At 38.1% G+C, this 16,576-nt stretch overlaps 1 protein-coding gene across 1 annotated transcript in view; it reads left to right on the plus strand.

Moving 5' to 3' along the window:
* klhdc8b (kelch domain containing 8B) overlaps nucleotides 1-12,824 on the plus strand; it is a 180,862-nt gene extending 168,038 nt beyond the window's left edge. The window contains exons 5-6 of the mRNA XM_016681362.1: nucleotides 2,607-2,708; nucleotides 11,378-12,824. Of these exons, the coding sequence (XP_016536848.1) occupies nucleotides 2,607-2,708; nucleotides 11,378-11,574 (299 nt within the window). The 3' untranslated portion in view covers nucleotides 11,575-12,824. The remainder of the gene's footprint in view (nucleotides 1-2,606; nucleotides 2,709-11,377) is intronic.
* The last annotated feature ends 3,752 nt before the right edge of the window (nucleotides 12,825-16,576 follow it).

Consider the following 16,576-nt stretch of genomic DNA (forward strand, 5'->3'; position numbering starts at 1 on the left):
CACAGTTCAGATCACATTTCTTTAAGTAAGTGGTGTCCTAAAGATGACCGTTTCTAATGGGAATGTTTTTCAATAACTGTGTTTTCGTCAATATAAGTACAGTCAACGCCATACAGTTACCTAAGTCAAAAATATTGTTTTTATTGTCAGTTTTATCGTTATCATAACAGTACCACAAAATATTGCGAAAAAATTCTAAGTCATGTCGCCCAGCCTTAGTGGAAAGTAGAGTTTAATAAATGCAGGTAGCAGCAACAAAGGTCAACCCCAAGCAAATAGAATATTTACACATTTTGGTAGTTTTATGAATCAACTCACTGGTGACCTCATGCAGCCTTTTTTTTTTTGTTTTTAGAATATTGGTTTGTTTTATTAGACTTGTGTAAACTGCCATCTCCAACTCCTGCCCTGACTCTTCCAGCACAGGAGACGAGGAGCAGTGGGAAAAGCAATGCGTCACCTCTTATCATGGTCCAAATATAGAAATTTAATCTGCGAGGGGTTTCAAGCCAGAGAAAGGAAAAAGAGCAGGGTGCTGGGAGCTCCCCAGGCAGATCTTGTTGTGTAAAATGCAGTTTTTCCCCCTCCATATATGCCTTCCTTTGGCTTCTGCTGTCTTTCTTTCTCTATCTGTCTAGTGATCGGCTCTGCAGTTATTCCATATTTCTTTCTGTAATGTCAAGATTGTAACAGCAAGGTAGAGAGGTGACAAAAACTGAAACCATGTGTATTCCTCCATCCTGTCTTAAAGAGCAAATTGACAGAGTTTAAAATATAGTTGTTGGATTTTCATGAATTCTACATAAGAACTGGATTGGACTGCAGTGCTTTGTGAAACACAAACCAATGAACTACATGACAGCGAAGTATTATAAAAACTAAAGCTAAGTGAAGCTAGTCTCCTGTTTGCTTAATCTAATCCACTTAACACATTAATTTCAACTTATTAATAACATTAATTTTCATGTGTAAAATATTAAATCTGCTTTAGTCAATTCAAATAATCGCATTTTTGTTCAGAGTGGAACCTTTTGTATTCACATGTTTTTGGTATGCTCATAAATCTGATGCACAAGGGATTTCCGCAAACTGTAGTGATGGAGGACAAGGCTGCTTCTCTCTACGTTTTGCTTTAAAGTCGATCTGATTGGACGCTGGGAAAGGCCATTGTTCTGTTCAAGTTTTGCTAAAAAGAGCTAGCCTATCAGCAAAGCTTTTCAAGCCTAATATAGCATCTGAATTTTTGAATTGAAAATGTTACTTTTCTTGATGTATAATTTGATTAAAATGCAATTAATTGCAATTAATTAATTACAGATGCTGCAATAAACTTGATTAAAAAATTTAAACCAGTCCCACCTCTAATGATAACAAAAAGTAAAGTTATTTGCTTTAAAGTTACTTATATGCCACCCCAGTAGATCCGCCCCTGCTGAGCAGAAGACTTCATCTGTTTTTTAATTTCTTTATATCAAGCAAGACATGTGGCATTCAGTCCTACTTCAGGTTGTTGTGTGTTTTAAAGGAGTTTTCTAGTAACATAGGTCAGACACTAGTCTGTCTTGAAATTGAACTCAGCCGTTCAAACGTGGTTCTTTACAGTTAATTTGTGATTTAACGAGGAGGAGACAGCCTGGTATTCCCTACAGGATAGGTCCAGCAGGTTTCCTGATGGTCCCACAGCCTGGAGCCATATGCAGCTCTGACTTCAGCCTCCTTCCTCACACATGCACAAAAGGCGTTCAACTCATTAATAAACATTAATAATCAGCACCGAATAAGATGGTATTTTCCAGATTTCTGTCAGTGATGGTGTAAGCTGGTACTCTAAGCGCTGAGTCTTGGTAACTAAATTTGGCTTAATTCAACAGTTGGGAAAATGACAATATTATTTATAAAGGATTTTAATGGGGATAGAAAATGTGATAAGGATGGATGTGATATTTTTGCCATTTCATTGACCTCAGCTTCATTTGTGTTTGACAAATATAATGTATGACAATGTGGAACCTGTTGTGTGTGCTTGAATGTTTTAAGGGTTTACAAACCTGTAGACTCTGGCAACCCAAAGATTAGTGGAAAAAAAGGCAAACCCTAACACACGGCAGGTATTCATATTGCGTTTCCCTTGTAGTTTTATGAAATACACTAATATCAAAACCACCTCATCCAAGCGCAAAATCTTTTTATCGAGAAAAGTTTTTAACATTTTTTTTTTGTTTCCATTAATCTAATTTATTTTTGTATTTCCAATTTGCGCAATTTAACAGAAAACCCCAAAACAGTGGAAATGTGTGTACTTATTTTTCAGTCTGTATTTAGCATTAAACTGTGTGGTACGATGCGGAACTGTGGATGTTTTTGGTAAACAAATTCAACAACTTGACTGACGAAACAGCTGAATCTGACTGTTTTACAATCTGACTGTTTTACTGTTTTTATGTCCGGGAATGAGAAGAGTGACTGCCTAGTGAGGGCAGAAAATATACAAAGGATTTTCTGAACACTTTCAGCATTTTTAATTGATTATTCTCAAATAAACTTGGAAATAGAAGCAGCATAGGCTGAGGTGACCGACTGTTTTCTGGTTGTTCTTCTTTTGGTAGGTGTTTGGATCAAACCCAGCCGAACATCCAGGATGCGGGAAAAGAGGGCGGACTTTGTGGCAGGATGCCTTGGAGGAAGAGTCATCGTAGTTGGTGGTCTGGGTCAGTAGCTCTATGTTTATCTCCTAATTTTTCTGTTTCCTGGCACAATAAAGATATTCTATCATTATCCTTGTAGCCAAAGCAGATTTGGTTCTCATCACTGAAACCCACTGAAAACCAGTCATCCGCAGTCTATGACTGATCCCTCTAACTCAATGGAACCTTGTTTCTATTAGTTTATTCATTAATGGTGGTTCAAGTTCTGTTTTTCTGGACATAAATCTCATTTCCTTCAGCTGCTCTCTGACAGCTTGTTCACAAAAATCAGCTTCTGTTTCTGTCCGTTTATCATTTCTCTTGTTGCCATGACATTTGTGCCCAAATCCTGTGGATAGACAAAACATGAATTGCTGTTTTAGTTGCACAGATCACAAAAAAGCATTTTTGCTCTATAGAGGTAGGATGTTTTCACACCTGGTAAACTCGGTTTGACTGGGGATCAAAATTGCAACATTTGTTGCAATTTTGATCCCCAGTCAAAATGTTCCATTTTCAGTTGGTGCAGTTCACTTTCACACTGCACTAAACCAACCAAACCCTGTGGAGCAAAATGTTGACCTCCTCACCTGCAGTGGCGTTGTACCAAGAAGCACTAATGGAAATGACACAAAAACCTCTGAAGAAGACATTCAATGCAACTTCCTTCTTCACGAAAGGTGAAGAAAGATGATGTGGTGTCAGAGTTTAGCAGTTGTAGTGTTGATGTGAATGCACCCTGAGATATAACTAAGTAGCATTTACCTATATGTATGTGCAACATTCAGATATTAATGCTTTCATGCATTCATAAATATATATTTGCAGTTTACATATTCACAGGCAAGCGAACATCAATTTTTGTCACTGCATTTCCATTTACTGTATAACTGCAAATTTGAATTCTGAAAATAAATTTGCTGAATATAAACACATCAATTTAGAAAAAAGTTAACGTTTTCCATAAAAAGTGTTGGAACTTGGTAGTTTTAACGCCTTAGCGGAATTGGTTCACAAAACTGCCCTGAAAAGATTTTTGCATCACACAAGTCACATGATCAATAACCGGATGTTGCTGAAGAAAATGATGACAGGAAGTGGTAGAAAGATGATTTTACAGAATTGCAGAATTTGATTTTTTTGACATAAACTGAATATCTCCTAACTTTTGCACACATTTGAAATGGAAATGCAGCTACTGTTATATGAAGATATCGACCTTAATCTTGAACTCGAATCATTCAGATTGCCAAACAACTTCTGATATGTCTAATGCGACACTGTGTTAATTTACCTTCTTTCTTTTCTGCTGATGTTTTTTTCATGGACACAGAGCAACTTCAACATTTTTTTCCTGTCTTATCTACAAACAGCCCTTTGATTTTCAACAGAGGTCATTTGTGTGTGTGTGTGTGTGCTTGCGTGTGCGTGTGTGTGTGTGTGTGTGTGTGTGGTTATTCTGATGGGATATTTTGGGATTGTGAGACATAAAACATGTTTTTACCATAAAAAAAATTTAAAGGAAAATTACATCCCCAACACCTTTCACAGTAATATTTGTCATAATAAAAGCATTAGTACAAAATGTAATGGAATTTAAACACTGTAGGAGGTAAAAAAAACCCCAATAAAAACATTTATTAATCATTTATCACATTCACTATATAACACATTCAGTATAACTTAATGCTAATTAGTCAAAACTAATTCTCACCATTGTTGTAGGAAGCTGCTTTCTAATCGCTGGAGCTCAATCATTAACAGTTTGTCAATCATTAACAGGCGTGCAGAGAAATGTTGAAAGCTAAAATAATTTTATTACACTTGTTTTCATAACCAGATACTTCTATTTAATAATGATCTAAAACATGGTTGATTCAAGGTCTTTTCCCACCGTGCTCAACATGTTGGAAGAGTCTGAAGAAAATGTTCTTGTCTGAAGTTTCAGGTAGAGTTTCTTCCACCTTAACCCTTCTGCGTGTGAGGACTGAGGCAACTGATACAAGTGATATGGGTGTACCCAATCAATGTATACATAATCATAATACAACACTTAACTTTTTAAATTATGCACCTAAAAATTGATCAAAGTATGAAAAAACTAGCTACTATGACTGTGAGGATTTAGGTTTTCGTGTCTTTATTGGTTAAAATATTCCGTGTCTTGTCTGGCTCTTAGCTGGAACCAGTTGTCTCCTGTTCCCTCATCGGTCCCTTGTGTATTTAACCCCCCCACTGGATCCTTGTCTTTGTCAAGTCATTGTTCCCCTTCCTGAGTCTGTGTTCATGTCTCGTTGCTCTCTTGTGTTTCCTTGTTTTGAGAACCTTGAGGACTACAATAAACTCTTTTCTCCATTCCACCCTGGGCCTCACCGCGCCCAACCTCACCATGAATAAACCACTTCATGACAACGACTAATAAAAACTAATCTAAAGCTAAATGATATTTAGCTAATAATGACTCATAAAAACTAGTAAACACTCTGAAAACTAACTAAAACTAACTGAATTAGTCAAACAAAAAGTCAGAATGAAAAAAAAAAAACCAAAAACTAAACTATAATGAAAACCTAAAACTATTATTATCTGCTTTGGGAGATTCTGCTGCTGGCAGAAGTTGGACTGTTCATCTGGTGTACCGGGCAATGCCTGGTCAGGCAACGTTTAGGGACCGGTCTGGGGCTGTCATAATAACCAAAAAGTGTATTCTAAAAAAAACCTTTGTCGACTGCAACGGCCCATTGGTTCATGTTCTTGAAGGACATTGGGCTGATCCACTGAAATCTCACAGCTATCTCCTTTGACCAAAGTTATCAGATCGTATTAGCATTGTTATTAAGTCACCCAACTTCCAGACTGATTTAACTTTAATGTGTTTTCATAATGCCTGTCACTTCTTAAAGAGTGTAATTGAATTTTGAAATGACCATGCCCCAGATACATAGATTAGATATTATATTTGTTCAGGTCTCAGTGTGTTCATGTGTAACTATGAGTGACAACTTGATACTTGGACGTAAATTATGATTACATGCCAGCTGTTCCAGAGGACGGACTGGAGATGCATGTTCATCCATATCATTTTATGAGTATATTTGTATTATCTGCTGAAGCAGGCCAACATTCAGGGCTTACTCATTATTTTTATCTGATGAACTTTATTTATCTGATTTCTTTCATCGTTATTATTACCACCCAAACTTTTCCTTTTTACACCATCTGAAGTCTATTACATTGGAATATTAACAGAAACCTGCACTGTAAGCAAACTGACAAAAAAAACAAAAAAAAAACAGGCAGAGATATGTGTTGACTTGTTCTTGTCACCATGACAACCAAATCTATCTCTCTGTTTCTAAGATGTTGACACATTCTGTATCAGTGATTAACTTCAGAGTGCGTCTGTGTTATTCCTGCCTGACATTGTAAAATTCACCGTGTCAAAGCTGGTTATAACATAAGACGTCATAAGACATGACAGGCAGTGAATGTGGAGAATATGTTCAGATAAGGTTGATTTAGAATTAAAGCTATTTGTTGAGATAAAAGCAGAAGGACACTACATGACAAGAAAAGAAAAGCTTGCCTAACTCCCCTCACACTCAGATGGATTTTAAGGACTTCATTCATGACCATTTAGGTTTATTACATCAATGCACCTTGAAATTACCTCTTAATTCTTCAGTACACCAAGACATTTTTGGAGTGGCCCTTTCTGTGCCAAGAGAACTACGAACCAATGGACAAAGCAAGGTCCATGAAGACAAATGAGCAAATCTGGGCAGGATGAAGTTGACTGGCCCACACCTCAACATCACAGAACACATCACAGTATAACAGAGAAACGGTGCAGTCGGACATTTTCCTGGACATGACCAAAACCAGATTATCTTAGAATACCAGACATGATTGCACAATTTGTCAATCCTTAATGGAGTCCACTAAGGGTTTTGGTAAATGGTAGTGGTAAAAGTCCTGTACGTGTAAAGTGCTTTATCGAATCCCACTACATTCAGTCATTCACATATTCATTCACTGGTAGGCTGCTGAATTTTGACAGACAATTGTGACCGTGTTCGGGTGGCACCGGGCCCTCTGATCACCACCAGCTGCCTTGCCAGCCAAAGAAATGTGTTGTCCAAGAAAACAATGGAGACAGATGGAGCGGGAGATCGAACTGGTAACCCACCTAACCCACAAGATGAACTCCTACCACAATCAGGTGGCTCATTTGGGAGAATGTGCGCACCATCTTAAGAGGCAATAGTCCTCGACAGAGTTCACCTGGGTTCTGTATGTGGTCTCCTGCCACTATCTGCATGTCTTCCTCTTCTCTCTTTCCCTGTTTCCTGTCTATTTGCTACAATACAGGCCAAAAGAGCCTAAAACAACTTCAAAGAACAACAAGAAATCAAACTGCAACAGTAGTCCATAGCAAAGAAAATGCAGAAGTGACACCAACATGTTGGTTATTTTGTGGGGATCCACGAGTGAGAAGAAAGTCTAACATTATTCTCAGAAAAGGCAAAGAACACAATAAAAAGAGAGAGAACAATGCAGCAGTGGCTGAATGTTGGTGAGGTGACAGACAAAAAAAGACAATTGTGTGAGACGTGCAAAGCAGAAAAAATAAAGGCAAAGAACAGGCAGGAGACAAGAGAAGAGGAGGGTTAGAAAAAATAAGAATAATTGCAGGAAATCAAGTAGGAGGCGGCTGACTGAGAAAATTGGTTAAGAATTGCAAAGTTAAAGACAAGAGTTAAAATCAGAAGCACAGCAAAGGTGTAAGTAAGCAATAGGAAAGAAATGAAAACGAGACAGTAAAGTAAACAGCAGTAAAGAAGATGGAGAATAAAGGTCAAAAGAAGGAGAAAGGGTGGGTGAAGTGACATGACGTCTGTGGGTTGAGAATCAAAGCGATGAAAAGCCTTTGAGCATCCTGTGGCAAGGTGTTTCTTTGTGTGTGTGTCGTCCACAGAGAGTGCGTTCATGATAAAGTAGATGATGGCTGAACAGGCCCGGATCACTTTGAAAAGGCCGCTCCGCCACCACCGCCTTGTTCTCCCAACATGATTATCTTAGTCTGTGACAGACACATGCACACACAATAACCAGGCTACGTTATTTGGGGACTTGCTGTGATGTGGGTCTCCATGGAAACAGCAACAACTTAGGTCTGCCTGATGTATAATAACAGAGCACATTGCTACTAATGTGAGAGAGGAAGGAGAGGGGGGAAGAAGGAGAAGGTCAGAACAGACATTTTAAAGACAATAAATACTAAAAACACCTAAATACTGAACATTTCTGAATTTCCTTGGGATCTTATTCCAGCCCAGTGTAAGAATATAAACTTTTATCTCCAAACTCTGCTGTATTATTATGACCAACATGCTAATACTGCAAGATCCTCCTTTTGATACAAAAAGGTTCCCCATTTAGTTATTTGCCGTTATGGATCTCTGAAGGTCTGCTGCAGTTTTTGGTTTCAGGCTCTATAGCTGCGTTTCCATCCGCCATAAAATTACGCAAGGTGGAGTTGTGAACATAAATTTGCTTATTTAAAAAAAAACAATTTTGAAAAAACACATCTTCTGATCAAAAGTTTCTGTGCTTCTATAATTTGTTTTTTCAACCACATCGAACTTGGTGTATTTAGCAAATATGCAATGAACATATACAATATGTTCATTGGGAGGTTAGTCACATGACTTACCTCCCACCTCCTCCTGACACACAAATGGCAACAATATGGAAATGTTAAAAAATTACTAACATCAGCCAATACTGATGCTGATGCCAATATATTGTGCATCCTTAAAAGTTCCTTGTAATTAAAATTTGACAATTTGAACAAATAGAAGACATGGAATCGCTTCATATAATATGTATTGTTGGATTCTTGTGGGTTTTTTAAGGCATATCTGAGGGACTAGAACTAAGTTAGCACACTTTTAACACAATTATGTGAGTTTCTAATTGTTCATAAATTTATCTGTCATAGTGAAAAAAAAACAAAAAACGGTTATGATAGCCCTGACACACGATAAATGCAGAACACTGGGAGTATTTAGGCTGCTACACAACTCTAACAATTGGAAATATAGCCTTCGAACAGTCAAGGAAACAACTTGAGGACAAACAAACATTATCCAGCCTAACCTCAAAACCTCAACGCACTGAGACCTCTGTAGGTGAGACCAGGTAGAAAATAAGTGACACAAGTTTGACCTGCCCACTCAGTGCATAGCCAGACAGGTAGAGTATTTTGCTACTTAGCCAGGCTATGTTTTCCAAATGCATAAAAGAAAAACCTTTGCTGTCAATTATATGTCTGCTCTTCTCTGTTGTTCGTTCCTTGCACCAACGTTGGTTGGTTCCTTTTCTCTTTGGAGACAAAAGCTTGGCTTTTCTCCAGGAGCCTGGAATACTCAAGCTTGTTGTTTTTTTAAGGTTAAAAATATCTTGTGGCAAAATTCATAACGTGCAGGTTTTAAGATGTTTTCCTGCCAAAAGTGCATCCTGACAGCTGGCAGTCCTTCTTCTACTGGAGCTCACAACCTTTTCATTTAATCTCATCTGTGTTTAAAATTAATGTAAAATAAAAAAAAAAAATGCATTGCATGGTAGGTGGAGAGTCATTGTAGATTCAGTTTTCGAACTTATGAGTGAATTTAAATTTGTCTCAGTTCAAACTGAAAATTGACAGGTATGTGTTAAAATATGATTACAAACCGAACATACCAAAAGATGAAACGTGGGATTTTTGATTTGTATAAATATCAGATATTTTTGTCTTTATACTGAGCCATGACTATCTACACTGCAAAAACACAAAGTCTTACCAAGTATTTTTGGTTTAGTTTCTACTTCAGATATCTTAGCACACTTGAAATTAGACTAAATAAAATTGCAAGTAACTTTTCAGCAAGATAAAGGAGCTTGTCTTAAATCAATAATTCCTTAATATTGATGAAGAAATTCTAGTTCCATTAGCAGATTATTTTACTTATTGCATGGTCTTGTTATATGTGAGCTAGTACTTTTTTTTTAATCAACAATAAGGAATTATTGACTTAAAACAAGCTCCTATATCTTGCTGGTTTTGTCTTATTTCAGATATTTGCACTAGAAACTGGACCAAAATTACTTGGTAAGATTTTGAGCTTTTGCAGTATGCTGTGTTCCTGGCATCAGACCTGCAGCGGCATCTCATATTCTGTTAGTGTGTGTCTGGATGAGTGTGTGTGTGTTACTACAAAAGAAGTTGACTGTGGAATTGGGTGGCAGGTCATAGTAGCCTTATCAGCTTTCAGGGCTCCAGTGACAGAGCTAAGTTCCTTCCTGATCGTGTCGCTCTTGTCCCTCAGGAGAAGTGTGTCAGTTAAGCTTTTAGAAGCTGCTGATGAGACTGCTGATGAATACAAATTAATTTTGTTGTGGGACTTTGAAGCTTTGCTAGCTGCATGGATAACCACGATTAGTCTGACTGAATGAATTTTCTTTTCATGTAAATGAGTTTATGCTTCTTCTTGCTCCTTTTCATTCTTGGATTTCTTTTAGATATTACTTGAACTGTTCATAATTATTATTGAGTGAATGAAATAAAAAATCTAATGGAAATTCAAATGGAAAAAGTCTTCATGTTTTAAGTAGAAACAATCAATGGAAAGGCAGCCTAAAGTCAGAATTCCAAGAACAAATTGTTTTCTGTCTAAATATAATCTCAAAATCCAATATGACTGCTGTGTCTTTAAAACATGGTGATCACTATAAACAAACTGTTTTATTTGCATTTCTGACAGTTTTGTTTGCTAAAATGCAGAGTATGCTTCATACCTCCGCAGGGGGTCACAGAAAAGTTTCACTCTGAGACCTGATTTCAAAATGATCACGAGTCGTGTAAGCGAGTGGCTGGATCACAACAAGTGTTAAGGTTTCCCTGAAAACCAGCTCAGTGTAAACAGGGCCTTATAAAGCTCAAGTGAAGTGGGATCTTGCGCGCAACGTCACACTGCAGCAGGCCTATACCTCAGGTTCTTTCAGTCACTGACCAGATTGAGGCTTATTTTAGACTTTACAACAGTGGTCCCCAAACTTTTTCCTGTGAAGGCCACATAACTTTTCCCTTCTCTGGTGGGGGGCCGGAAATTGTTGAGGGGGAGGGGGGTTGCGTTTCTCGATTGATTTTTACCCAGAAAGCACATGGGCAAAAACCATGAGTGAAACGGTGACTGGGACTGACCAGTATATATTCCATTGAGGTAAAGTAACTTTAACATATTAATTTCTCATATGTTAACATAAAGGCTCGTTTTGAAGTATAAGTTGCTACTTACAGGCATTGCGTTCATAACAGACACGTGTTCATCTGCTCTGCCGCCAGCAAACAACTGTTCTGATTAAATAACATAAAAGTCAAGCAGTTCCCTAAAACTCCAACAGATGGCAGCAATGCGCCATGCAAAACAAAACACCCACAGTTTACAGGACACACTTCCTGCTAAAGAGCCCCCTGGTGGTTGAAGAAATATCCACATATAAACCAGAAAATACAATAATTCTGAATGCTCTCTGGTATTGTTCAGGGGGCCGGACCAAATGTGGAGGTGGGCCAGATCCGGCCCGCGGGCCGTAGTTTGGGGACCCCTGCTTTACAACATTAATTTTGCCTTTTTATCTTTGTTTTGCAGGTAATGAGCCATCACCGTTGGGCTCAGTGGAGAGCTACAACCCAGTGAAGCGGCGCTGGGAGTATGTGGCCCCCATGCCCACTGCACGATGCTCTTCTGCTCTGCTGCAGACGGCCAGCATCCTCTTTGTGATTGGAGGAGTTGCCCAGGGACCCAGTAACGCTGTGGAAGCCCTCTGCTTACAGGAAACAGTGTGATGCACAAAAAACCCTTAAATTAATGCAAACCGGCACCAGTATTTTCTTCACTCTAGAACAGGCAGGAGTTGGATCGCGCTCGGATGCTTTCTTACTTTGATCGGCAACAATGGATTCCACTTACACACTGGGATGTCAACAACTTGTTTTGGCATTGAAGAAGTGTTTTCAGAGCCCGACAGTGAAGCAGATTGCTGTGACTGTCAAAGACAGGAAACGGACAGCTTTTATACGCCGGGGAAATCAGAGCGAGAGAAAAATGAGCCAAACAACAAACCGTCAGACCCGGTTTCTGAAGAAACAACTGTTGAGCATTTTTCAGAATAAAAGCAGGGTACTTTTCTGGATACTAAAAGGAACATAGGGCCATATCTGAAACTCTTCTTAGCAGCAGCGCTGTGCTCTGCTTTCATGGCAACAGCTCACTCCGACTCTTTTCTAGAACCTCAGAGGCAGCACTTGGTTGAGTTGTAGATGGTGGCATTCAAAGTGTGGATGTCTGTTGTGGTTCTCTGTTCTGTTAGAGTGTTGTAAGTGTGAACACTAACGCTGCTAACAATCTCTACAACGGCATCAACAACGATGTTTCCTTACATGCCTTCACACCACAAGCAAGTCAAAGGCCTGCCAGTCAGAAAAAAACATCCACTTTGTTCCAACAGGGGCCCCATCTTGAGCACAATCAAAGCTTCCTTGATTGAGGAAAGAGTGATTGTGGGTAAGCTTGTTAGCACTTTGCTTCGCCTCACATCTCTCCATCTCTACACCACACCAATCAATCACAGAACTCCAACCAACACTCACATTGTGGTGCAGGGATGATTTTGCTTGGGGGAGTGAATGTAGAGTTACCTGCTGCACTGAAGCATCCTGGGAAATCAGCTTTCTGTCACATGATGAGGTTTTCCTCTTGAACTTTGACATTTCACTTTACTACAAATGTCAGCTTGATGTCAGTGAGTTAATGGATGTGGATGTTTTAAGGTAATCATACCAGAGTTTACTAAGAATACACTGACACGGAGACAAAATCGTACAATATGTTGAAGTTAGGGTGCTATTTTAATCTGTGATTTTATTTTTTAACTCTTGAAGTATTATTATTTCAAGGCATTTCTACAAGTCATTTGGGATTGCCAAATAAAATGCTTGTATTTCAGAGGTCCAACCGATACAAACAAAACTTAGTGGATCATTGATACTTTCTTAGAAATTAAGAGTAAAAATAGCATTCAGCCTCTTCAAGCCAAAAGAGTATATATATATATATATATATATATATATATATATATATATATATATATATATATATATATATATAAAAAATTTTTTTTTTCCTTTCTGAAGCGTATAGGTGGAGAGACACAGTGTTGGTGCAGTGCTTAAGCGTTAGCGGATGTAATGTTTATGATTAATTCCTTAGGGTTAGCACAACTCATGGTCTTGGCTTTCAGCTTGAGCTAGTGGTCATTTTTTGGTCACTTTTTTTATGTTTGTACATGAAACAGAGTTAGAATAACTGCTGAATTGTATCAGCGAAGGTTAGATGGAAGGCTTTTAAAATTCCACAGAAATAATCAAGGCATGTGGTTTTATTCAAGTTGGTTAATAAGTGAATTAAGTTGTGCGTTGCTGCTGATGTTCACCATTATTATTTTAGCAGGCTTCCTACCTCCCTTACTGGGAGGATTGTTCTAGAAAGCACTCAAATTGTCAGCAAGCAGCTTCTCCATTTACACCCAATACACTATAAAACAGCAGTCAGTCTCTGCTGGTTCAGGGGAGAAAAAAAAGATAATTTTTATTATAAAGGTGAGACAATATCATGTAAAACATTTAAAATCTCCTGTTTCCATCACAGTTGGAGTCAGTTTGGCTCTGGAGGTGAAATTTGTTTCAGTTCATTGCTGCCTGCAGAAACTTTAATTGAAATTGTAAGTTTATTAGGAGGCATGTTGGAACAAAGACACTTTGAAATTAAAGCTGATTTTGTCTAGTTTTCAAGAGAATTCATAGATAATACTTATCTTTAACAGTCTAGCACGAAATAAAAGTTAAGCCACGCCCACTTAATCTAACTACAAAGTGTGCCATTTATTAAGTAAAATCAAATGATTTGGCAAAATGACTCCAGATCATTTAGATACATTACACAAGGAGAGAGCTGCCTCTGGCCATCGTTAAGAGTTTTGTCTTCGTGTTGAACACACGCTCACCATGTTCACCGTCTCGTCCAGCTCGCAGGTTTTTCTTGCCTGTTTGGTGACCAACCTCACTAACAGAGTCAGACATCTACTGCTGTTGGAAAGCTCAGATAAAATACCAGCTGACAAGCCGGTTATTTCTGGTGCTGCACTCTGTGCTCCTAATTGGACACGTTAGGCAAGAGTGACAGAGTCACCGCGTATGCATCCTCGGAACAGTCCACACATTTACACTGCTGTCCATACAGGGAACGGGGCCTGGATGAATGCGTTCTGATTCATTCCACCACATATCCAGGTTTATCTTCTATTTGTCTCACAGATTTAACCAAACTCAATTAAGACCCAGGCACAGTTTTCATTTTACTTCCTCTGTGGTCTTTTGACCTCCTGCTGAGGTTTACACATGATAAAAGCTAATTGCACCTCAGATAGATACATTTTAATAATAGCAGGTTTGTATTGAATACAACATAAAAACTTGGCTACATAAGATCAAACATTCATCACCTGAAGATGACTTTATCACAATATAGTTAATTTTCTCCAGACTCGCCTTTACTGTTTGCCTACGATCAAAAGGGGACACACAAAATAAAGGAATATTCCTTTTTAAATCTGCAGATTTGTGCCTTGCACATTTATATTTTGCTATTTTGTGGTAACCCACAAATAGCAAAAGTGTTAGAACGTAAAATAACACAACATATGTAAAGACTCGGGCTGTGTGGGATTTAATTGATATTTCAGTGCCATCCTCTTCCTCTGAGTCTGTCACATTAAAATAATCCTCGGCATATAAAAAAATAAATAAATAAATTAGCAACTTAGAGGCAGCTGAACTAGTTGCAGGCAAAGCTTGGCAGAAGCTGCTTTTATCTAACTGACAAGGCGCAACATTACACTTCATTTTCAGTGACGTTTCTGGCAGCTTGTGGCTCAACCTGGGTAAACTGTGACTCTTTAGTGACTAAATGTTCTGCAACCTGACCCTTGAGTTGTTTGGTGCTAACCAGGTCGTAAACAGTTTAGGTGTGAAAGATTTAGACCAAAGGCTATGGGGAGAACAGCAGTCAGTCAGGTCACATTTATGTAATGTTTTGCATAGGCTAATATTGCAAATCTGCCCCAATGGTCCTGTGAATCTGTGTATAATAGAGGTTCCTCTGAGCTTAAAGGCCTCTGGAAGAGAATCCAGTAATGTCTTGTTCACACAGCAGGAATTTAAAATGACTGGCTGATTTTCCAAACCTGAGAGACCAAATACATGACAATAGAATATCTAAGGTACAAGAGTTTTGGTCGCACAGTGCGTGAATCTGCATATATGATTGGATTTAAATTATTTATTTGTTTCTTTGCACAAGTTTGATACGGTAGTTTTAAATGCCTTGAAACGGCATCTGTTGTGAATCCACGCTATACAAATAAAATGAATTGAAGGAACTGAATGTTTTGAGGAGTACAACAACAAGTTTGAGGTGCTGACTTGCCCTCCAGATTCCCCAGATCTTAATCCAGTTGAGCTTCTGTAAGATGTGCTGGACACATAAATCTGATCCAATGGAATTTACAGGCCTTGAAGGATCCACGGCTGTCTTTTTGGATATTCAGTGGTTCAAAAAGCAGAATTAAAGTATGCTGCAGTATTTATCAGAAATGGCATCTGAGGTTTGTGTGGAATAGAGGACCTGATTCTGTAGTGAAAAGGGAAACTGGATCTTTAAGTTTCTGCTAATGCGAATTACAATGGAAATTTTAGTGTTTTAGATCTGAAGACAAGCAATAACAACGTTCCCACCCTCTTACTTTCTAAGTTTGATGGACAACCTAAGCAGCCTCCCTTTTATTTGAAATGTGAAATAGACAGTATAAAGCTGGTGCTTTGATTGTAGAAAGGACACACACATGCTGGCTCATCAAAGCCCGGGATCACAGCATGGGGGCACTACATTATGATCAAAGCCAATTCAAGGGGCTTATTTTAAACCAAAGAAATTAATTATTTACCGTTGGTAAAGGTGTGTAAAATATCTTTTACAGCACAGGCTTATCCTCACACTGAAAATGTTTTGAAAAACCCTACATTTCATTTAAGTACATTTCTACAAAGGGAAAAAATATCCCACTGAAAATCATTGTTACACAATTACTGTTGCTACATTTGTCAGCATGTCTATTGTTATATTTTTAAATTGTATAATACCTTTTGGTGAATAGGAGTTTGTCCTGTTCATTTTAGATGTTTACCTACTTAAACACGCTGATACACTGGTCATTCATATCCAGGTGTGTTGGAGTATGGGCACGTATAAAACAGGCTGGACGAATGATTGAAATGGATGAATTACTACCAATTAACTTAGGAAGACTCTACTGCCACCTATTGGCCAGCGTATGAACTACAGCTGGCTGAGCTTCAACAGCTCTATTTAGCTGTTATGGAGAAGTAGAATGGCACGGAGAGTGAAGCGTGCCACATTAAAATAAATAAATAAATAAAAAATACTGTGAAATAATTATTTAATCTTTTAAAACTGGAAATAAATAAATAAATAATTAATTAAATATATAATTAATTATACATGCCTCAATTAAAAGCTAGATATAATTGAGAAATTAATGAAAATTAATTGAAATATATTCAAGAGCATGGTGACGGTCCTGCCTGGAGGAAGCTAGCTAACTAGCTGACACTGGTTAACGCTCTTATTCTGTGAACTGATTAGTGATATTTCAGACCAAAGTAGAGATATAAAGGATGAAGCTGCTCACCCAGACTTTGTAGTAAATACATT

This window comes from Poecilia formosa, unplaced genomic scaffold, assembly GCF_000485575.1.
Source record: "Poecilia formosa unplaced genomic scaffold, Poecilia_formosa-5.1.2 Scaffold278, whole genome shotgun sequence".
NCBI classification, from domain to species: domain Eukaryota; kingdom Metazoa; phylum Chordata; class Actinopteri; order Cyprinodontiformes; family Poeciliidae; genus Poecilia; species Poecilia formosa.